We start from the raw sequence: 24,211 nt of genomic DNA on the forward strand, positions 1-24,211 counted from the left end.
GCTCCTGAATCCATAGATGCTCCTGAATCCTTTCAAAAGTGGCAAAATCCTTGTTTACGCTTATGTTTATTTGAGATCTTTTTCCTTTATTAATTCCAGTGGTAGCATTTAACTAAATTGGTTTGATGTTGAAAAGCCAAGCAGGGTTTGATCTGATTGGATGGAGGATGAGAAGATACTAAGAATGTAGACAAACTGGGAAGTTTAAGAAATATGCAGGGAAAAGAAATAATTACAAGTCATGTATATACAGTATGGTTTGGTTATGTATTTATTTCATCATCCAACTCACCACAGTGGCTAAAGCATATAAAAGCCTTAAAAAGACAAATACAGGCAACAATATGTGCAATCCATAACCATATACATAAACATGTGTACACCTAAATGGCTACCAAGGCAATACTTAAACAACAAAAGCCCTAACGTATCTTGGGCACAAGCCAACCTCCTACTCACAGGCCTGGGAACATAACCAGGTCTAAGGCTTTCCAAGCAGTTGGCAGGATTATAGCAAGTTGAATTGTAGGGGTACTAGGGTTCCAAAGCCTCATTTTCTGGGTCTCACTAAATGGGGTCCAAAGCATACCTGTCCTATTGGAACTTACAACTGGAGAGAAGCAATCCCACAAATAATCCAGTGCCATGCCCTGAAAGGCATTATAAGTAACAACCAACACTTGAATTGCATCTTACTTATATGAATTATGTGCCTTTATGTTTTAAACAACTAGTGAGAAATGGGATGCAATATTCCATGCAAAGAAACAAACTCTCTAGATAGCTATCTTCATGATAGGTGAGACTATCAAGAAAAACTTCTTGTAACATCTAAATTCAACTTCAGTCTATGTGAATTCAGGTTAGAAAACATTTTTTTTTGCTGAAGAATAACACTTCAAAAACCACTTTATAGATGTAAAATAGTAGGATAATTCACACACAAAAACACGTGAGATAGCTCTAATGAAATCTTATAAAATACATAGAAAGAGGTGCTTTGTAATACACAGAAAAGAATATTAAATACTATTTAAAAGAATACTAAAACAGTCAAACACATTGGCAAGGGCTACCTGCAATGAGTCATCCAACTGAGGTGTCAGATTGGTGTTTCCATATGCTCCTAGAGAATCAGATTGAGCAAGTTCAGCTATGCTCATTGGCCCATGAGTAACATCAGGAACACCAAGAATATCTCCTGAGAGATTAAAAACATATTAAAAGCATGGTTTCAATTTAAAATGTTACCATTTCCAATGCACACCTATAAAGATGGGTTGATAGCTCACTACCTACCGTACGTGAGATCCCATGGCTGAAACACTGCTATCTACATTCTTTGTAGGTTACTCTCAGACAAGAGGAGCAAATGTTTCATTTGAACATGCTCTGTATGATCATTGTAGTTCTTTACATGCATGCTTATGATTTTTCAAAATAACTGGTGGGAATTTTGCCAACAGACAGAAAAAGTTTTGAAACTGAAACTCGTAAACTAGTCCATGTTGGCATAAACAAAGTTTAGTCATAAATCTCTTAATATCACCTTTTAAAAATGCTTTATTGGGAGAAAGCACAATGAAAGTTTTCATAAAGAGTTGCATCACACAAAATGGGGATAATTTTAACCCTAAATTATACATTATACCTTAATTATTGCAATGACACAACAGTGTATACGGGAAATTACTTTTTCTTCCTATAGTTGTTTTATTCTCGGTCTTATTTCTTTCACTGTTTTCTTTTTCCTTTTTCCAAACCATATTTCACCAGGCCAACTCCTGATGCTAAAAAAACAGGTATGTCCCATATTCAAAACATCTCATCATCCTTATAGTCTTCACTAATTCTCTTGATCTGTCATCATAAATTATGCTTTCAGAATTACATTCATTCCTTTGACATCTATATCCATGAATAAATTTATATTTAAAACATGTATTCAACACAGATATTTTCTAAAGAAATACATATCAAACAATCCCATTGTCATTCCCTGAGTTTCCACATGACCCAATCATTTTTACTATAATCTCATCTTGCTCCTATCTATTTATTTACGTTATTGACAGAAATAATGTTTCCTGGCTGCGAAGGTTCTTCCTGCTGAAGCGCCCAGCCCAGAACAATCAATCAAATGTTTATTGTTAATGTGCAACAATGACTCCTACTTAGCCTGCTTTCTGCTGTTGTGAGCAAGTCACCCTATTACCATCCCTGCTTGTACCTCTCCTCGCCAAGGAACTCTCGGGATCCAGCACACCACACCAAAGGAGAGGTCCTTCTCAAGCCCAGGCAGGATTGGCAACTTGCCAGCTCAGATATGAATAAAAGTCCTCAAGCTTGGAATGGTGTGTGTGTGTGTGTGTGTGTGTGTGTGTGTAACAATGACTGTTGCCTAGCCCACCACTTGGGGGGTGGGTGCTGTAAAGCGTGGTGAGGAAGCCTTTGGAGAAGAAGTGCAGACTGGAGAGAACTTTTACCTCCCTTCAGTTGGGCCAGCTTTGGAAACAAGAGTGGAAAGTCTAGGTTTGTGGAGAGTTGTCCCCACAGCAAGTTGGTTAGGGTGATTTGTTCAGCGGTGAGGTGGCTGCGGCAAGGTGGTGGAACCAAGTTGTCCTAGACCAGAGAATATATGTGGCTCAAGATTGAACTTTGTGGTCCTTGGGGCTCTCTGAATTTGGCTGTTTGCTTGCAAATATTTCATTACCCAACTAGGTAACATTATCCCTGCTAGTCAGTATGGGGTTTGCTCACTGTTTACATACAGTAGCTTGCCCTGCCAATCTTGGCGGGGGTATAGTTTTCTCCTTGGTAGTTCCTTGATTAGAGTATTATTTTCTATTTGGATTTTTTTGTCTGGTGTTAATTCCTGCTTATCTGGTCTTATTGCTCTCTCTCTCTAGCATTTTGGATTTTAGTTTGGTCTAGGATGCTCAGTTTCCCTGTTGAAAATATGGTTCAGTCTGCCCATCTCAGCCATCAATAGACACAAACCTTATTTACATGCAATATTCACAGGACAGGATAGGCTTAAAGTCCTCACTTAACAACTATGCAGTCCTCACATAACAACTTCAAACAAAACTGCCAGAATTGGTGTTGCCATTCAGTTAAAGATATTATACAGGTAGTCCTCATTTAGCTACAAGTGGACCAAAAACTTTGTCATTAAGTGAAGTTGTCACTAAATGAAACCACATCTTTGCTCATGATCTTAGTTTTCCTTTGCTTTATAGACTTGTGAAGGTTATAAATGTGAGGATTGGTCTAAAATTACTTTTTCATCAATGCCAGAACTCCGTACAGTTGCTAAATGAGGTAATTGATAAATAAGGACTACCTGTACTTCACACTAAGCTGAATTTTTATATTAAATATTAACCACAAAATATATTGACTTTTACTAAAAATCTTGATAGAATTAGCATTACTTAATACCAGGAATCAGTTAGCATGCTTTTTATTTCCCAGTATCAATGTGTTTTTAATTTGTGCATAAAGTCAAATTCTGAAAATATGTAAACTTTATAACCAGATGACCTCATATGCTATTTAACTGTTAATAATTCTGAATTATAATGCAAGCAACAAGCTTGAAATAAAATATGGGCACTTACCCGAAACTGTTGATGGAATGATATATAACCATGCTGTATTTTATTCATTTATTTTTACAGAATTAGCATAAAAAGTTGTAACTATTCAAGAATTCAATTCCCCTCCCTCCAAGAAAAAATATATTCTGGGCTAAGTGTGTTATTTAACTGTGATGTCTTTTTCAAGAACTCTTGAAGCAAGAAAATACTTTTAGTTGAAGTATTTGCGTTCTGAAAATATTAAATGTTCCAATGTTGGAAAGTGCCTATTACAGCATTGGGCCTTTCATGAGGTCACGTCAAATGTTTTACTCGCCTTATTACCTTACAGCTGAGGACAGGACCTGACGCTTTCTAAGGGCTCTCCCCATTGAGCTATGACCTCTGCTTAAGCTCTTCCTTGACTGGCAACAGAAATTCAGGATTTAAACGAAGGGGTATATCTTAAGAAATATACTGAGATAGTAGCTCCAATTTCCAAAGAGTAATGTATGCCAGTCTGAACATACACATCTATTTCGCTTTCTTAGAGCCAGCAAATTTTAGCCAGAGAGGTTACCTTTCAAAATGTCTTTAATCTACATAATCCCTACATAATTTAGATATTGGTTAGCAAACATTGTGGCATTAGATTTTACCTATCTCCCAGCATATAGAATGAAGAAGTAACCCTTCCAGATGTTTTAAACCCATGGTTTTATGTTGCAAACTGGTAATCGGAAACTTTTTCAAGTTATACTATGATCTGTTTGAATACTTCATAATAATTCATATAAACTAATACCTGCAACATTGTCACACTGTCCTGATGGTGACATCTGTTGAGTTAATTCTTTAGGAACTTGGCTGGTAGTCTGGCCCATGTAAACAGAGTGTCCCATCAGGATACTTTCAGCAGCTTTTGTTAGTCTTGGTCTTTGACCCTCGCTAAGTTCCCCAGCACTGTTGTCAGTATCCTAAAGAGAGAGGTGGGGGGAGGGAGGATGGGAGGGAGGGAGAGAGAAAGTGAGTTGCACATCTACTCCATTGTGAAGTGGCTCCCATTTGTGAAGGTGGGCAGAGGGAATTCTTAAAGGGAATCAAGGAAAGGAAGGGGGAGGAAAATTGAAATGCAGAGGGAAGGGGGGTGGGGGACTCAGCTTTTCTTTATTTATTAAAAAGACTTCTGCATTGGAGGGAGGAGAGAAGCATCAATTTACCTTTATCTCCTTTTTTTTATATAAAAAGGAATCGGTCTTAAGAGACACAAAAGCTCTTCTGTAATCAGATGCTTACAAAACACTGTATGGTAAAGTTGCTCCAGTTTACAAAAAGAGGGAATAGAAGACTTCTCCAGCTACTCACAAGCATGCAAAGATGCTCTTTTTAATAATAATAATAATAATAATAATAATAATAATAATAATAGTAGTAGTAGTTTGACTCATAACCACTAATAATTGCTACTACTATTAATAGTCTGTTTCATTACCACATAGTTGAATCATCAAATAACTGGTATTCCAAACATGGAAACAACTGGTGTCAGTAAAAACATTTAAATATTTATAGAAAAAAATAGAGGAAGACAACATTAGTGATTGGAAATGAAAAAATATGGGTTTGTCACTATTAGAAGAGACATCTTCCATGCATTATCATCCTTTTCAGTCGTTGCTATGATCCCACATTCAATTATTTTTTTAAGAACACAAATTACCAAAGAGCAAAAATACCAATAAAACTTCCCATTTACTTGATGTGGCTTCAGCTCCACTAGCAGTGAGTCTCCATAGATCATAGTAAAGGAGTGTGGCTTTCAAAAGAAAAAAGTTGCCCATTCCCATTACAACAGATTTAGAAATAAATGGTACCTCTGAATGGCAACTCTCTTCAGGCAAAGTAAGTGGACCTTGGTTCAGTTTTGAAAAGAGAGAAAGGACTTGATCTCTGTGGGGTCCTCTGTGAGGTCTCCGTATCACTTGTCCCTCACTGGGAGGATCATAATCCTAAAAGACACAATAGTGTTTTTTTATCCCCGAGCTACTCATAAAAGAAAAACCACATTCCTGACATTGTGGGCTCTCAAAATGAAACAGCATCTTAAAAAAATAGAAGCATTTAAACATCAGAAAAAGCACTGAAGCCGTATTATAGTATCAATGTACATGTACAGGATGTACATACTTATATATGTATACGTTGGAGTCGGGCTGTGTCCATGTTGAATAAAATAAATAAATAAATAATAAACATGACATTCTTGAAACACCTTCCCCAATCTTCTACCAGCCAGATATTCTAGCACTGCAATTCCCAGAATTCTCAGTTTGCAAGATCAACAGCTAAGAGTTGCAATTTCAGTTAATTAGAAATACCAGGTTGGGCACAGTTACTTAATCTTTCCGATCCTTTGAGTAGGAAAAAAAATCCTGCTAATTAAACCTGGATTTTATTATGCATACACGTTACTGGTCCTATCACTGAGATACATTTGCTCATTTATCCAATACCTAGAAATGACTACAAAGTAGCGTACGTGAACTAACCTGGACCATGGTCAACAGATATAAAGGTGTTCCTTGAGTTATGACAACAATCGGGACCAGAATTTCCATCACTAAGCAAGGCGGTCAATAAAGTGCAGTGCCATGAGATTGCATCACTTAGTAATGATAATCCCTGCAGTTCCCACTGCTGTCATTAGGCAAGGACTGAGGGTGGTTAAGTAAACACCTCCTTGCAACTTCCTGCTGGCTTCCAATAATCAAAGTCAGAGGGGAAGATAGCAGGAAGGTCCAAGTCCCAAATGGCTAACAAGCAGGCTGGGTGGCAGATAAGTAGCTGCTGCCAGGTGGGAGAGGGTACACAAGTGTACATGAGTGGCAGGGGAGGTGTGGGAAGAGGCACAGAAAAAGCTCAGTGGGATTTGGGGTGGCTGTTGCCAGGTGGGAGAGGGTATGTAAGACGCAGGGAGGTGTAGTGCGAGTGCAGCAAACTTCAGGGAAGGTGTGCAGATGGGGGAGACTTACTCGAGTTTCCCTACTGACTTTGCTTGTGGGAAGCTGGTAGGAAGGTCACAAATTGACATCATGTGACTGTGAGATGCTACAACTGGTATAATGGCAAGCTGGTTGTCAAATGCCCTGATCACAAGGCATGACCACAGGGTGCTGGGAGTGCTGGTATTCTGAAAATTAGTTGTAACCAGTGTTCATTCAACACCATCTGTTAGGAATATAAGTCACCTAACAGTTATTTGGGTTAGAAATATATAAACCAGGATAAACATTTTAAAACTGTAACTTTAAGAAAATGCAAAACTGTACTTGGATGTGGTTTCTCAAACGGCCATAAAGATGGAGCCAGAAACCTGGGTTGTTTTAGTCTTAGTCTCAGAAGAGTGTGTGTCTGAGTGAGTATCTCTGTTTCCTTCTGTTGGAAAATATTGCCGTTCCTCCATTTTTCCTAATTGACTGATATTTCTGGATTTAATGTAAGTCTGTTACTGAACTGTTTTTTGACACTGGACTTTGATATTTGGATTATCCCTGGATTGAAAACTGACTGATTTACTTGTGAATTACTTTGGACTGTGTTTAGACTTTGCTTATAAACCTTTTTGGAAGTAAAAACCTACATTTACTGTACAGTGTATCTGTGTACTGTGTGTGTATTATTCAAACACTTCTCTCAAATACGTCTCCCTGTATGCGCTCATTCTCCTAACGGGGAATTACCTCAACACCATCATAAGTTTGAATGGTCGCAGAACAAGTGGTTGTTAACCAAGGACTACCTATATGACATCAACCTTCTTCAAGTACTGGGTCTTTTTTTCTAAAGAACACTGCTTCCTAGACAATATTGGAATTACTAGTCAAACAAAGTACACAGCAAGATCAATTTCTATCTTGCATTTTCGAAAGAACTGGGGGAAGAGATGACAATAGAGTAGAGTTGACATTTTGGATAGGAAGTCCATAACATACTGTGTCAACTTCTCATTACTGTTGTAAATAAAGTACTGCTTTCAACTTAAAAAGCATATCACTGATTTGGGCTTCCCAGAGATTCTGCTACTAGCCCATCAGTTTAGATTTAAAATCAGGACATTTACTCTGCATGAAAGCCAACTAGTTACTCTTTTGGCCAGCCAGGATGAAAGTATGATCATTTTTCTATTTTATAAGCCATCTCCTACTCTGTATTTACTGTGTACCCAAAACTGGCATTTATTGAAACAGTTTAAATATATACTCCATTAGGCTACAGCACCATATTTGTTCCAATGTTTAATTTTTAAGTGATTTTATTACCATCTCAGGGGCATCATGAAGAGTGCAGGCAAAACTGTCACTGATGGTTGGAAAAGACAGTCCTCCTTCTGCTAAAGCTATAAAGATGAGAAACACACAATTGTGAAATGAACACTTGGGTTGCAACTGGATTCTGTCTGCAAATATATCTGCAAAACAGATTTTTGAAATGGGATTAGATTAGGTTCAAAATTTATGTTTGCCAAAGTCTACAGCAATTACTCTTCCACTGGTTTGGCATCTTCTCTCTCCTTTAATCTGAAAGGGTTTCTTCTTCCTTTTCCTTCCAGACTGGTAGGACTCATAAATGTGATTGCGCCAGAGTATCATGTCCAATCTGGTTACAAAATACCCATAAGGGAAACAAAAGCAATTACTTCATTCCAAACCCCAAAACTGTGGGATTAAAGAGAATGCCTCACATTGCAAAAGCATTTTTCAGAGCCGTGGTATTTTTATTGTGTTAAGATATTCTCAACCCTTGCTATCTGGAGTAATACATCCAGAATTATATCATAGTCTTCTTAAATATGTAAAACTCTCAGAAAATTGTGTTACTATAGGACATATATCAGGAGTTGTTTCTCTTGGATATGGAGTTCTTTAAAAAAATAACATGTTACAAGAATGATAGAAGGTCAGGAAAAGCATCACCTTTTGCAGCTAGCAGTTGACCATAGCTGTACAGAATTTCTCCTTCAGAAATTGGTTTGTCTGGAGCCTCAGTTTCTGTAGTAGTTGGACTGCTTTCTTCCGAGGAGTCAGAACTAGATGTTTCCATGGAAGGTGATGGGGCTCTAGGTTCTGCAAGAAGTGGACTGTGGGTCTTAGGTAACTCCGGAGAGATTGGCAATACCAAAATTTCTGGCTCTTCATGCTTACCCACGGACATTATACTAAAAGTGACCAAAGAAAATCCTTATAAATAATAGATGACACATATTTGCTAGCATTCCTTTCAAATATTTCTCATATCATTTTGGCACATATTTTGACTCATATTTGCTAACATTTCTTGAAAATGCTTCACTATCCTACCAGCAGATAAAGGTCAAATGACAATTATTATAGACAGAATACAATACATACAAAAAGCCAAAGAATTACTGGCGGACAAATATGTCCACATCCTAGGAAATACCAACCCAATACAGAAACTAGACAACCTGATCAGGAGCATCCTTAATGAGCTAACCAAGAAAGATTGAATCATAAAAGAAGAACAATGGCAGATGAAAAGCAGTGGATCCATCTTCCTACACTTCCATGAATGCCCCCAAGTACACAAGTCCAACATACCTCTTTGTCCAATTATATCATTAGCAGGGCTCCCAGCATTCAGCATAGCCAAAGAAGTTATTTTAAAAAATCTTAAATGCCTCGTAGAGCAGGAGTCCCTGGACTGCGGCCTGTGGCCTAATGAGAACCAGGCCCCGTGAGTGACGGGCTGGCATGAACACAGCTTGAGTTGCACAAGTGGTGGACTATCGTGTGTGCACATGAGTGCAGGGTTCAACTTGCACAAGTTGAGTTGTGTGCGTGCATGTACACCAGCCAACTGCTTGTGCAAGTTGAGCTGTGCACAAATGTGTACACAGGCCCGCTATTCATGGAGCCCAGTTCCCCTCTCCCCCCCGCCACTGGGTCGCCAAGCCACAAAGGTTGGGAAGGTCCATGGGATTAATAGCAGAGACTACTATAAACTATGGCCCTCCCACACATAAAACCAAAATTATGGATCTGGTATGTACACAGCAGCTTCATCTCCTTTGCCATAATAACAAAGGAACAACTGGAGATGACACGTTAATCAACAACATCTCCCGAAGAACAACATTCACAAGGGAAGAAGAATATCCTTCCTGAATATCCTCATCAGCAGGAAGAAACAGCAAATTAGAAAGACAAGTCTATTGAAAAACAACCCACACTAACCACGTGCTCCATTACCAAAGTCACAACTTAACCTCCCACAAGAAGACCTGTGTAAGAAGGTCTTTAAGATGAAAGCAAATGCACTATAGCTACCCAAAGCATCGGAAAAGGTAAATAGATTACCTATATATTATCACCCAACAAAATGGATTCCCATGCAACTTTATCAAAAAGTACCTGATCATTCAACACACTACAGCACAATTAATAAATGACAATACTGCCATACATCAAGATATCTCAGAAACAGCTAACTGATTATTACAAGCACACTGCATCAACCACAGCACACAAACTAAACAAACCTCTCCAAAACACGTTAAGTAAACCAAAAGACAAAGGAATCCAAGAAGAACAAATAGGAATCATTTACAGCACTACAGTGTAAGGACTGTTACAGCCTTAGGTCAGACAGGCAGAAGACTAGCAAAGGGACCTATGAAAACCAACTAGCAATCAAAAGACACGATGAAAATTTCTTAACCTCCTAACACAGGGGCAGACTCAATCAGTTTCAACTGTGAGCATCCTAGACCAAGCTAAATCCAAAAAACCCCGCAGAATTCCTGGAAGCTTCGGCATTTAGACAAATCAGTCATCAATAGAAACACAGGAATAAAACAACTTTATGCAACAGGGAAAAGAGACAATTAGGGGAAAAAAAGGTTAGGAAGGAAACATTCTCTCCAGCAATCAGCATCCAGATAAATAAGGATTATTATCAGACAAGCAGACCACAATATCCTAATCAAGGAACTGCCAAGGAAAAAAAACAACAGCTCCAAAAACTGGCAGGGAAAGGTATAGAACAGTGGTGGCTAACCTTTTGGGGCCCCTGTACCGACAATTATGTGGTGCACTCTGCGCTTGCGCGCCAGCACACAGAAGGCGATGCACGCGGGTTCCCCCCTGCGCCCCGCACATGCGCGCATGACCCACACACTGTGTATCTCTGCGCATGCATATGCCACCCTTCCCACATTCTGCGCATCTCTGTGCATGCACACGCGTCTCCTGCGCACCCCACACCCCACACATACACACCAGATTCCCGACAATCAGCTGTTGGGCGTGCAGCACCGCGCATGTGCAACAGACCAGCTCTGGGCAAGGGCTCGCATGCCATCAGTAAGGGCTCTGCATGCCACTTCTGGCATGCATGCCAAAGGTTCGCCATCACAGGTATAGCATATAATGAGGGGGGAGGGGAGAAAACCCCATATTCATCTACACTCAAGATATTATCTAGTAGGGTAATAAAACATCTGCAAGCAAACAATAACTAAGAGAGGACCAAGAACAATTAATCCCTGATCTATATTCAGGTAGTCCTCAACTTACAACCACAATGGAGCCCAAAATTTGTTGTTAAGCGAGACATTTGTTGTGAGTTTTGCCCCATTTTACAATCTTTCTTGCTTTCTTGTTGTTAAGTGAATCACTGCAGTTGATAAGTTCGTAACAGCTGTTAAATGAATCTGGCTTCCTCACTGACCTTGCTTGTCAGAAGGTCGCAAAAGGGGACCATGTGGCCTTGAGACACTGCAACGGTCGTAAGTATGAACCAGTTCCCAAGCATCTGAATTTTGATCATGTGATCATGAGGATGGTGCAAAGGTCATGTGAAAAATGGTCATAAGTCACTTTTTTCAGTGCTTCAAACCTCAAATGGTCATTAAATGAAATATTGTAAGTCGAGGACCACCTGTATATTTTATTCCATGGGATTTCTTTAAAAACCACTGCTTGTTCATTGAAGAGAGCAACATAGGGCCTACTACTTTTAAAAAATGCATTATATTTTGGGGGGGCTAGCATTGGAGTAAATGCAGCACAGAGATGGGCATGCTATAATATGACGCAAAGCTCAATATATATTCCAAAATATTAAAAAGCCTCTTTGCATTCCACCTAGCCCAGGGGTCAGGGAACTTTTTTACCTCTTACCCCCCAAAAAATTTATAAACGCAGACGTTACCCCCTTGATTTGAAAGTAAGGAAATAATACATCCAATAACATTTTGAATTCAAATACACCAGTCCCTCACCCCTTTCCTAAGAAGTCTGTAGGGGGTGTGCATAAGTGCACCAACGCCTACCTTCCCTGTCCTATTGTTTCCTTTTATTTTCTTATATGTATCCATTTCATGTATTCATAATTATGTTTATACTTATACCTATTATCTTGTAAGCAATTGACAAATCAAATAAATAAATAAATTTGTTGTGGCTATTGCCAATTTCTATTCAAAACAAAGGCAGTAGAGACTGTCTTCAAATTGGCAATAGGCACAACAAACTTCCATGTCAAAACACTTCAGCTCAGCAATTCAGAAAGTTTCATAAAAATATTGACAGTAAAAAAAAAAAAGCGATTTAGGCCACAGAAGTCAACTTTTATGTTCTGTCAGGAATGCAAAGGAATGCAAGTGACTGCCTCCAGCCTGTGCTTGAACCCAGCCAGTAAAGGGGATCCCACCGCTTCTCTGGCTAATTGATCGTTCAGGGAGGAAACTTAGCATTAGGAATCGTCTCCTAACGTGCAGCTCGAGGGGCTTCTGTAATGCGAATCTCTTTGGATGACAGAGCAGGCTTCTTCTGTACTGCACTCTCTGTGGCTGCACCTGCTGACTTCGCGCCACCTTCCAACTTTTATAGACGCGTCTGCGGAGAGCGCGGAAAATTGGCAATCCGAGTAAGGCAAACTACTCCAGGTGGCTCCAGAGATGGGTGGGGAGCGGAAGAAAACAACCTTTTATCTCAGCCGCCTTAATTGCGCAAATGGCCATCGCCTCGGACACTTGAGCTGCTGCCAGCCAAACCGACCTTTTCCCGTTTGGCACAAAAAGCCGCCAGGGAGGGAAGAGGGAGGGAGGGAACCTGCTCGCTCGGCCTCTCAGCGCCTCCGACTTGTTTTCGCGGGCTCCAGAGACACGAACCGCGACAGCGCCAGAAGCCCTCCCCTGTCCTCCCCGTCTCCCCCCGCGCCCTCCCGGTTTCAGTCCAGCTCGCGAGTTTTGGCTGGCTGAAGCAAACGCGACCTCCGGCGTGCAGCGGCAGGAGCTGCGAGCTCGCGGCAGGCAGCGCTGGGGCTACGTCAGTCGGGCGCGCGGTTTAGACTTCGGCACTTTAAAAGCGGCGTGTAAACTGAGATGCTCCCATAAGAGAGCCGGCGCGGCAGCAGTCGTTTGGGTTAACGGCAGCGGGCGGCCTTCCAGCGCCCTCGCCCACAGCTGCGCTGGCACGTGCGCGCTCCGCCACCCCTCGCCTTCAAGTTAGGCTTGTCCCGGAAAGCTTCAGACCGACCGCCTTCGCCCCTGCCCCCACCCTTCCCTCTCCGGCACGCGCTCCGTCTGGTTAGAGTAGTCAGTAGCCAGATGACCCCCCAGTACCCGCTCTCTCTACAGCGCTTGCGCCATACACGTAACGCGCTGGAGCAGTCCACTGAGAGAGCGGGGGAGCCAGAGCAGAGGAGGATGCGGTGACACTGACACACACTGACACTGGCCGTCCGTGCTATAATGGACCGTAATAACTGCTGCTATGCCGATAGTTCCGCCATTGGCCAGCGCAACCTCCTCATTACCCCCAGATTTTCACTTTTACCCCATTTGGGGTAATTTACCCCTGTTCCCCGACCACTGACCTAGCCAATAAGAAATGCCAGAAAGACAATTTCAACTTGGCATAAAAACTAGTAACTCTTGTATTGCTTTTCTTTTGGCTGTGTCTTATTCTTGCAGTTGAAGGCCGCAAGAGTCATTAGCATTGTGGAGGACTCACACGGCTGTTGGATGATAATCTTCTTCACTCTGTGGACTCGGCTTTTCTTCTTCCAGAGGAAGTTCTGTATCTCCCCATGCATTGGGAGAGGTCTGTCTTTTCATCAGTCCTGTGTCCAGGATGCGGTCTGATATAGGAGGGCTTGGTGAGGCTACTATGGGTGTTGCTGTAGGGGTAACCACAGGCGTACGAACCGTACTGACAACTACTGCCTCAGACCCTGTATGTATTGTGGGGTGGGGGGAAAGAGAAAGGCAATGCAAGGTCAAATTATATTGTTGTCTATTTTTTTTTTTTTTTTGTAATGCAGAGAGAATAATCTAGTCCCTATAGCTGGAGCCATTCTCCTTTCTCTGAAAATTCTTTCAGGTTATTATCATTATTTGCACTGAAATTATAGTAATCCTAAATTTTTCACAGAGAGGATCTATCAGATGGATGTAGAAGGAATTGAAAAGGATGGGAAACCTAAGGAAAGTTAGCATCCGATTCAAGCCTCAATTTCTTTCACTTGATTATCAAAACGGAAAAAGGCTTGCTAACTTCTATATAAGCTGTCACGCACACTGCAGTTTTTCATACCCACTATAACATGTCTCAGCTTTCACAGGCAAGGAAAGAGTTGGGATGCAAACAGGAACTCTGAGAGAAATGCTGCTCCTATTGCTGTTGGAACTCTGTGCAGCACCACAAGCAAAGTTCATTTTGCTAGTGCCCTGAGTCACAGGGAAGGAATCCATGGAGTTAGCCCATCCTGCTGGAGCCCTCTTCCTTTTTCAAATCAACCACAGTTCCTACGTAAAACTACTGGACGTTGGATGGGCATCTAGGAAATTGCAGGTGGGGACAAAAACTATTTAAGCTCAATTCTCAAATACACGAGTATACTGCATGATGTAATGTGAAGTGGCATGGAAGAAAACTGGATGAAAGCGGAATGGCAATTGCCAACTTTGGTTGATATTCTGAATATGGTCATTCCTGGATCCTTACTACAGTTGTTAGCGCATAGATAATATGTGATTACTATAGTATAGTGGTTGCCAGCCAGTGGGCTGGGGACTACTGGTTGTCTGCGAGAAAATTTTGGTAGTCCACAGAGAAATGTCACCCCTAAAGCACCCCCCCAAGCAATTAATCTAGGCTGTGCAGGAACACAAGGCTGCGCCACCCACATGGCCCTTGGGAACACAAGGCTTGCGTCGCTTGCATTGCAAACAACACAAGGTAGTGAGGGGAGGGGAGAAAGGGCAGGGGGGGGGGGAACTTGCCCCACTTGCTCCACATGCCTCGCCTGGCCATTGGGCTGCTTCTTTCTGCTTCTGCTTTTGGCTGCACGCAAGGAAAGCAGCAAAAATCTTTCTTTCCCTCCCCCAAACTCCACCAGAAATGAGTCTCTGGGACCCTGCAAGGCATCCTGGCGGAGTTTGGGGGAGAGAAAGAAATACTTCTGCTGCTTTTCCTGCATGAAGACAAAAGTCTCTCTCCCTCTCTCTCCCCCCACCCCGAGAACGGACCTGGAGATGGTATCCTGCGATCCCAAATAAAGAATGATTGATCGGTAGGAAAACAGGGTGGGGAATTTTCCTGCAGATTTTTGGGGGGATTTTCCCAGGGTCTCTGGTCCGCGGGATTTAAAATTATGAGTTCCCCACCTGCAATTTCCTAGATGCCCATCCAACATCCAGTAGTTTTACGTAGGAACTGTGGTTGATTTGAAAAAGGAAGAGGGCTCCAGCAGGATGGGCTAACTCCATGGATTCCTTCCCTGTGACTCAGGGCACTAGCAAAATGAACTTTGCTTGTGGTGCTGCACAGAGTTCCAATAGCAATAGCAAAGGTTGGCGACCCCTGCTATAGTACACTTTAAGTAAAGCTACAATTATGCTTGGTCTGGAAGTTACAGGTGTAGCAACCAGGTGGCTGAATGGGGCATCTGCATGCATATGTTTCTACTTTGTTCCAATGTACTTTGAGTGATTAAAATCATGCTTTGTGATGAAAACAACATGAAACCTTGCTTATAAGAAAGCTCTTCAAAAGAAAAAAAATCATGCTTCAAAGCAAAGATTGTTACATATAAATCACAATTCCTTTTGTAGTCTGCAAATCTGTATTTTTACCTATTGCACCCACATCTTCATCCATCTCGTTAATAGACATGGAGGACTCTGGGGTTTTTACGGTAAAGGATTCTTTTACAAGTGGTGGTGATTGAGATGGTGTGGATTCAGGTGTGACTGATGGAGTAGGTAATATAGTTTCCTGAAAAGGAAAAAAAGACACACAAAGGTAATAAAAATACTAAAACTATTGAAATCATCCTCATTGCTGCTGCTTTTAACGCATCTCTGCTATAACTTTAAATTTTGATTGAGCCAATCAATTAATAATCCTCAATTAAATGAATCTAAAGCTTGCTATTCCAAGAAGGGAGAGTTTATTAAAGCATAAATATTTTACTGGTCAATGACAATGTTAATTTAATGCATTTGATTCTTCAGCCTGGATACAAAACCAAGTAAGTAATAAGTCTGGATTTGGAGTACAAATATAGAATGTCATGTTAAAGCAAGCCAAGATCTGCCTTCATACTGAGGCTTAGTTCTGGAATTTTATATGCCCAGAATAAGATTAAACCAATCTTTCTTTGCTGTCCAAGCCACTGTCTGACCAAAAGAATATACAAAGCCACCGATCTTCTCAAAGCCTTATGGAGAAACAGAATGGCCACTGATTCAGCTGCTTCTAAGCAGCCCTTGTAGTATTGTGGTCCTGGATATTTGTTCTGTGCATCTTGCCAGTTTCACTGTGCTGTGCCATAAGGCAGTATTCTACCTTCTGTGCTAATTATTATCTGTATGAAACTGCTCGGGGTGGCTATACAAGATTTTGGAGGCAGGTATCACAAAGAGGCAGATGACCTTAAACTCTACTAGGTAATATCTGAACCAGGAGAGGCTGTGCATGTCCTGAAGTAGTGATTGTGTGGATAAGGTGGATGAAGATTACTACACTGAGACTGAATCCCAAGAAGACAAAGATTTTCTGGGGTTTAGAACTGGGAAATTTACATTCCTCAGAAAGAACAGATACCTGGGTCAAGAATACATCTAGGGACATCCACACTGGAAGCTCAAATTACTTTCACAGTTAGGGATACTTATTGCCAACTTTCGTTGATATTCCGAGTGTGGTCATTCCTGGATCCTTATTATAATTGCTAATGCATAGATAATGTAAGATTATTATAATACACTTTAAGAAAAGCAACTATTGTGCTTAATCTGGAAGGGGTGACATGATGGCAGTATTCCTGTATTTGAGAGGTTGCCACAAAGAGGAAGGGTCAACTTATATACCAAATCATTTGTAGGCAGGGCAAGAAACAATGGATGGAAACTAATCAAGGAGAGAAGCAATCTGGAATTAAGGAGAAACATCCTAATAGTGAGGACAATTAACCAGTGAAACAGCTTGCCTTCAGAAATCATGGGTGCTTCATCACTGGAGGCTTTTAAGAAGAGACTGGACAGTCATTTGTCTAAAATGGTACAAGGTCTCCTGCTTGAACAGGGGGCTGGACTAGAAGACCTCCAAGGTCCCTTCCAGCTCTATTATGATTGATTGAAGGTACAGCTGATGCAAGATGTGTCAATCAGGTGGCTTGCTGAAGCAACTACCCTGGCTGCCACAGATAGTCCTTGACTTACAACCACAGTTGAGCCCAACATTTCTGTTGCTAAGCAAGACAGTTGTTAAATGAATTTTGCTCCATTTTTCAACCATTTCTGGGTAGTTAAGTGAATCATTGCAGTTCTTAAGAGAACCCATCTTGCCCCATTGACTTTGCCTGCCAGAAGCTGGCTGGTAGAAGGTCACAAATGGCAATCACATCACCCCAGGACAGTGCAACTGTCATCTATGTTTGCTAGTTACCAAGCACCTGAATTTTAATCCACGTGACCATGGGTCCTAAGCTGAAAAATGGTCATAAGCCACTTTTTCAGTGCCATTATAACAGGTTTAACAGATGTAACAGATGATCAGAGTTGGAAGGGACCTTGTAGGTCATCTAGTCTAACCCCCCCCCCCACCCAAGCAGGAGACCCTACACCATTTCTGACAAATGGCAGACCAATCTCTTCTTGAAAATCTCAACTGATGGCGCTCCCACAATTTCCGAGGGCAACTTCTGTTCCATTGGTTGATTGTTCTCACTCAGAAAGTTTATCCTTATTTCCAGGTTAAATCTCTTCTTGTTCAGTTTCCATCCATTATTCCTTGTCTGGCCTACAGGCACTTTAGAAAATAGCTGGACCTCTTCCTCTCTGTGGCAGCCCCTCAAATATTGGAAGACCGCTATCATGTCTCCCCTGGTCCTTCTCTTCACTAGACTAGCCAAGCCCAGTTCCTGCAACCATTCATCCTATGTTTTAGCCTCCAGTCCCCTAATCATCCTGATTGCTCTTCTCTGTACTTTTTCTAGAGTCTCAACATCTTTTTTATAATGTGGGGAACAAAACTGGATGCAGTACTCTCAGTGTGGTTTTACTAAGGCTTTATAGAGTGGTATTACTACTTCCCTTGATCTTGATTGTATCCCTCTGTTAATACAATTTAGGATTGCATTAGCTTTTTCGGCTGCTGCTGCACACTGCTGGCTCATATTTAGCTGGTTGTCCACTAAGACTCCAAGATCCCTTTCACAGTTACTGCTATTGAACCTGGTTTCACCCAGTCTATATGTGTACTTTTGGTTTTTCTAGCGTAAGTGTAGGACTTTACTTTTCTCTCCATTGAATTTCATTTTGTTAGATATGGCCCAGTGTTCTAGTCTGTCAAGATCCATCTGGATCTTGAGCTTATCTTCTTGGGTGTTAGCTATTCCTGCCAGCTTAGTATCATCTTAAAATTTGATAAGTTCCCCTTCTATTCCCTCCTCTAAGTCGTTAATGACGATATTGAAGAGTACTGAGCCTAAGATGGAACCTTGTGGCACCCCACTGCTTACTTCCCTCCATGTAGACTTAGACCCATTAAGGACTACTCGTTGAGTACGGTTTGCCAGCCAGTTGTGAGTCCATCTAGTGGTGGTGCTATCTATTCCATTTTTTTCTAGCTTACTAAGAAGTGGGTTGTAGTCTACTTTGTCAAAAGCCTTGCTGAAATCTAAATATATTATGTCCACAGTATTTTGCTGGTCTACTAATTTAGTCACTGTGTTGAAGAATGAAATAAGATTGGTTTGGCATGATCTGTTTTTAACAAATCTGTGCTGACTGCTAGTTATTACTTTACTTGTTTCTAGATGTTGGCAGATCTGTTTTTTTATCATCTTTTCCAGTATCTTCAAACAGTCACTAAACTAATGGTTGTAAGTTGAGAATGAGCTATAGTTTAAACCATTTAAATAGCGGCCAAAAACGTTAAATTATTGGCTGCCCAACTCCAAAGGACTTTTATTAGTCTCAAATTAAGTACAGAAGAAAACAACTTACCTTTTCTGCCAACTGTGGCGCGCTTGAAGAAACAACTGGATCCAGTGCAGCTTTTTTGCTTTCTCTGTTGCCCAGCATTATAGCAACTCTCTCAGCAAGGGCTTCATTGACAAAATGTCTTATCATTTCAGAATCTACTGGGATGCCAGCATCAACAAATAGCTGAAAACCTTTAGTGCCTGCTGCTTCAACTGAAGATGGATCAGAACACAAGCAGAAATTCAACTTAAAAGTTATACATAATAAGGTTTGGATATTATAGCCAGAGTATTGTTAGGAATGATGTGAGAGACAGTGCAAGTGATGGAATGATACCCCATTTCCCCCTTATGCCTTTCTGTTTATATGTGATTCTAAATGCTTAATTGTAGGCTTTAAAGGACAAGCCCATAGAAACATTTAATATCTCACAGTTTACTATTTCTTATTTTTCATAATTAGAGCCAGCTCAGTGTAATGGTTAAGGCATCAAGCTAGAAACCAGAAAACTGGGAGTTCTAGTCCCATCTGAGTCACAAAGGTCTGGATGACCTTGGGCCAATCACTTTCTGTCAGGATCTGAATCTGGCTAGAAAACGATGTGGAAGTCGATCAGATTTTCTTGATACTAAACCATGACCATCCAATACCTGTCCTCTGCAATTCTTGCATTAATATGTGTTATTAGGTTGGGTTGTTTGGAGCTTGTTTCTTATTGCTACAGAAACAAAAATGTGGGAGGGAATGTGTTGGAGGCCACAGCACATATTTAAGAAAACAGTAGAACTAGGTGAATTGAGGAAAAATCCAATTTATCAGATTCAAGTTTACTATAGGAATCCTTTTCCTAGACACCTTCTGTAAAAGCTTGCCACCCATTCGTCTTTAACCAGGATAAGACAGCTGTTTTTTTGTTGTTTTTTTACTTACCAATGTCCGAGGATACAGCTTGGCTCTCTTCACTCTCCGATGAGCTTAAGTAGCGAATCACCTCTTTCTGAGCTGGGTACATTCCGCTGATAACTCGTGCCATTACTTCTTGTTCTACCCTGATAGAATAATAATGTTTATATTTTCTCTAACTGCAATTAAACTGTTCAGCATACTGATTACAAATAGCTACATTAAGTAGTGTTAGTTCATGGGCTTGGGATTTTCTTACATAAATAATTCCTTTTTCTTGCCTTTCAAATTCTTCATTGTCAACCTTTCTGCTTTTATCTACCCCTATCTATCTGCCCCCTTAATACTTCATTTTTTATCAGCGCTGTGTAAATTTCTCTCTCAGACAAGTCTCTTCATCCTCTTATTGTCATGGATGCTGAAATGTATTCTGAGATATTTGTCTGACTATGTGAATTGACTACAGGTAATCCTGGACTTACAAACCATTTGTTTAATGTCGGTTCAAAGTTACAACAGTGTTGAAAAAAGTGACCTACATCCAATCCTTGCATTTAAGATCATCAGTGTCCCAGGGGCTTTTGATAAGCAAAGTGAATGCAGAAAGTCAGATTAGCTTAAAGCTGCATGATTCACTTAACAATTGGAGCAAAAAAAGTTGTAAAATCAAACACAATTTGCAACTGCATAGCTGGTCATAGTGACAGATGCTCCAGTCCTAATTGTGATTGTAAGTCAAGGACCACCTCTACACATCATGAAAAAAATCAAATAAACATTACAAAGCATGAATGGGATTGAAACATAATGATCACCATTTCACGGTCATTGAGAACTCACCAACTAATCAATTTGTTTTCCAGGATCTCTTGTTTTTCTATTATCTTATCAAGAATATCGGCTGAAACTTGAGGTGCTGGAGCCACTGGTGGAAATGGAGGTCCGTTATATTTTGGAGAACTGATGTCTCCTTGTCTGCTAAAGTGTAGGAATGGTTCAGAAAACTGTGACATCCTGTCATCATCTCCTTCTTCCTGATGGCAACATAACCAAACAACATTCAGCATACATTCACAGTCACCATTGCTTTTGAATTCAATACATTCTATTTACCACATTAATAGTAATAACACTTAGACCTAGGCTTTATAGCACTCCCTGACAGGTTTACGGTGTCAAGATATTGCCCCCGACAATCTGGGTCTTCATTTGACCGACCTCAGAAGGATGGTCAGCATCAAACTCCTGGCTGTGGGCAGAGGTATCCTACAATACCGCATTCTTACCACTGCGCCACCATGGCTCCTAATAATAAAGTGAATATAAAAACCCAGACTGAAAAAAACCAGCAGAGATTATTCAGATTTTAGACACTCTGGGGCAGAGCTGTCAAATTCCCGGCCCAAGGGCCGGATGCATCACATGCTGACCATGCCCACGCCCAGTTTAGCGAAAGGGAAAAAAGTCATGTGATGGTGCTGTGACATGAGTTTGACACCCCTGCTCTAGGGTGACATCCTGGGTGACCAGTACAAGAGTTTGATCTGGCACATGGAGGTATTACAGCAATTGAGATAGTTTCAAGCTAATATTCATATGCAGAGGTAAAAAGCTTAAAAACTAAAGAGTTGTGTGATTACTGGTTTGTTCTGGTGATAGGTGAAGTTGCATGCATCATCACAGAAGGTAGCTTACAAATTATACTACAAAACAAACAAGTAGCAATGGGGACAAATTAACTTTAAGACCAGTGAAAGAACAAAACCAGCATTAAGATGCATTACCAGGAATGTATTATGCAATTAGAAGACAATATTATTCTTCGCTCATATGTTCTTTTTAACATGAAGTGACTAGGCTGCTAAACATTTCATGAACCCTTGCATGCTTGTACTTTCAAAAACCTGTTAAGAAAATGTTCCTTAATGCCTTAAGTATTTTTACATTTTTAAATATCAGTAAGTAGACTTTCAGATTAAAGCTATCTCTTGTGTATTATCAGCTTGATTTTTAAAGGTTTGTTACTATAACCAAATTCATGGTAAAGGTAATTCCAAAGAAATGGGGAAGAAGGCAGAAATTTCTTTCACATCTTATAAATGGATGTCTTAGTGTCTTTTAATGTTATTTCACAAGCTGCCTTTTTGCCTAAGTTGATACTAAATGACTAAGTAAAAACTTTTTTAAGTAAAAAGGATTTTCACTAGCAAGAAGGTATTGCTTCCTATAAAAATAGAGAAATATTACATATTTAACTCATAACCTGCTTTTCCTTTAGGAATTTAAGGTAGCATGACGATATTAGACAGAAAAAACAACCCCATGTGCCTCATTACCATACTGCCAGCACCAATCAATGGTGATCTTGTTATTTTAAGCATAAACACATCAGAACCACAAAATGTGATTTGTTTCTATTATAATAGGCCATCATGCATTTAACAGTTAATCATGCATTTAAGGCAATAAGCTGCAATGGGTAAAAGCAGCAGTGTTTAAAAAGGTTAAGCTACTTTTTTATATTGCAAGGTAGAGTAGCCGAAAACTGACCTGAGTAATATCAGTAGCATCAATAAAGTTAGCACCTGGAAGTTTCAGATCTTCATTCTGAAGCAAGCTGTCTTCTGAAGTGGGCTACATAAAAGACAGATTTCAGTTATCTCTCAAATTTAGCTACAAAAGTACAGTACTAGAAAATAAAAGAATGTGATATTGAGGGGCGGGACTAAGGTATATAACATGAATGTCACATACAATGGATGGAAACAGGATAAGAGCCTACAAACAAAGTGATTTGGCCACATAAAGACCAATGAGAATACTAACTGGTTGCTTAGAAAAAGTTTTGTTTGTTTTAATAAAGATTTAAACATGTCTATTCATAAATACATGACAAAAAAATAAATATAAATGCATAATTGATTTGATTATTCATGATGAAAGACTGAGATAATTAGTGAAGGATTACAGGATGAAGAAAAATTCTCTGATATAATAGACCATTTTTAATATGGTGATGACTGCATAGAAGAAAATGAAAGAAATGAAAATAAAAAATGACAGTAGAAAGTAGAAGTCCTGCATGATAATAAAAACAAGAAAAATATTTCAACACAATTAATGCATATTTTCTGTAATACAGAATTAGAGCAAAAAAGAGGATAAGAAAAACCATTATTCAATGTGAATAGCAAGAAAAGGATAGTTGCAAATAATGTAGTGGGGGGAAAAAGCACAATTAATATTAAGGCAGAGAAAATGTAGTTAATCTGATAAAAATAAAATTTGTATTAAAGTGGATGAAAAATGCTAAAAGAGACCCCAACAGAATGAATGATATTAAAAATAAAAATGATGAAATGACTTGGGATGAAAGCACACAAATGGTGGTAGAAAGATAGCGTAATACATGATCAGCAAAGATGAATGAAAGTTGAGAAAATGTCTTCTGTCATTCTGTTATTTAGAAGTGAGAGTTGAGTATATCAGAAGGAACAGAAAAGTTGAAGCAGTGGGAATGAAGAAATCTGTATGGTAAGTCAAGAATTTGGTTTGAATAAAGTGAGGGAATATGGCTGTTTTTTATAAACTACTCAACATCAACCAATAATCACCTGGGTCTTTCAAACAACATACCATTATACATAAAGGCTTTTCTTGTAAGAAATTAATCAGGTGAAGCCTATCAATGTTAAGTTCTCTTTTCAGCAATATTATAGGAAGTTTGCTTATTGGAAACCAACAGATACCTGTATTGTAGCCTTTGCAGGACCAGATAGTAAAGACATCTGGTTTTCATTTGTAGTGTCACTTGAGATGCTATCAATATCAATATTAGGTAGTGTCTGCAAAGAAAGATCACAAATTGTGTTTTTCATTTCTGAAGTGTATACAAGCCACATCTCAATCACAACTTGTATCATTTATGCTGTGGCAATGGATACACAAATCACAAATAGGTTATAATTTACATATTAATACAGGTAGTCCTCAACTTATGGCCACAATTGAGCCCAACATTTCTGTTAAGTGAGAATTTGTTAAGTATTGCCCCATTTTACGACCTTTCGTGTCACAGTTGTTAAGTGAATCACTGCAGTTGATAAGTTAGTATCTTGGTTGTTAAGTGAATCTGGCTTCCCCATTGGCTTGCTTTTCAGAAGGTTGCAAACGGTGATCACATGACCCCCAGGCAGGGGTGGGATGCTTC

At 40.0% G+C, this 24,211-nt stretch overlaps 1 protein-coding gene across 5 annotated transcripts in view; it reads right to left on the reverse strand.

The window, feature by feature from the left end:
* The window catches only part of KIAA0586 (KIAA0586 ortholog), a 66,451-nt gene that overhangs the window by 19,633 nt on the left and 22,607 nt on the right, over window positions 1-24,211 (reverse strand). For all 5 annotated transcript variants that reach the window (XM_087922355.1, XM_087922354.1, XM_026698668.2 and 2 more), the window contains exons 20-31: window positions 23,751-23,846; window positions 22,552-22,635; window positions 20,842-21,035; window positions 20,029-20,147; window positions 19,120-19,310; window positions 15,742-15,883; window positions 13,619-13,838; window positions 8,555-8,796; window positions 7,901-7,977; window positions 5,456-5,590; window positions 4,387-4,558; window positions 1,077-1,201 (exon numbers count right to left, since the gene is read on the reverse strand). In XM_087922355.1, the coding sequence (XP_087778481.1) occupies window positions 1,077-1,201; window positions 4,387-4,558; window positions 5,456-5,590; window positions 7,901-7,977; window positions 8,555-8,796; window positions 13,619-13,838; window positions 15,742-15,883; window positions 19,120-19,310; window positions 20,029-20,147; window positions 20,842-21,035; window positions 22,552-22,635; window positions 23,751-23,846 (1,797 nt within the window). The remainder of the gene's footprint in view (window positions 1-1,076; window positions 1,202-4,386; window positions 4,559-5,455; window positions 5,591-7,900; window positions 7,978-8,554; window positions 8,797-13,618; window positions 13,839-15,741; window positions 15,884-19,119; window positions 19,311-20,028; window positions 20,148-20,841; window positions 21,036-22,551; window positions 22,636-23,750; window positions 23,847-24,211) is intronic.

Source organism: Pseudonaja textilis, chromosome 1, assembly GCF_049901715.1.
Source record: "Pseudonaja textilis isolate UNSWEBS1 chromosome 1, rPseTex1.2, whole genome shotgun sequence".
In the NCBI taxonomy this organism is placed as follows: domain Eukaryota; kingdom Metazoa; phylum Chordata; class Lepidosauria; order Squamata; family Elapidae; genus Pseudonaja; species Pseudonaja textilis.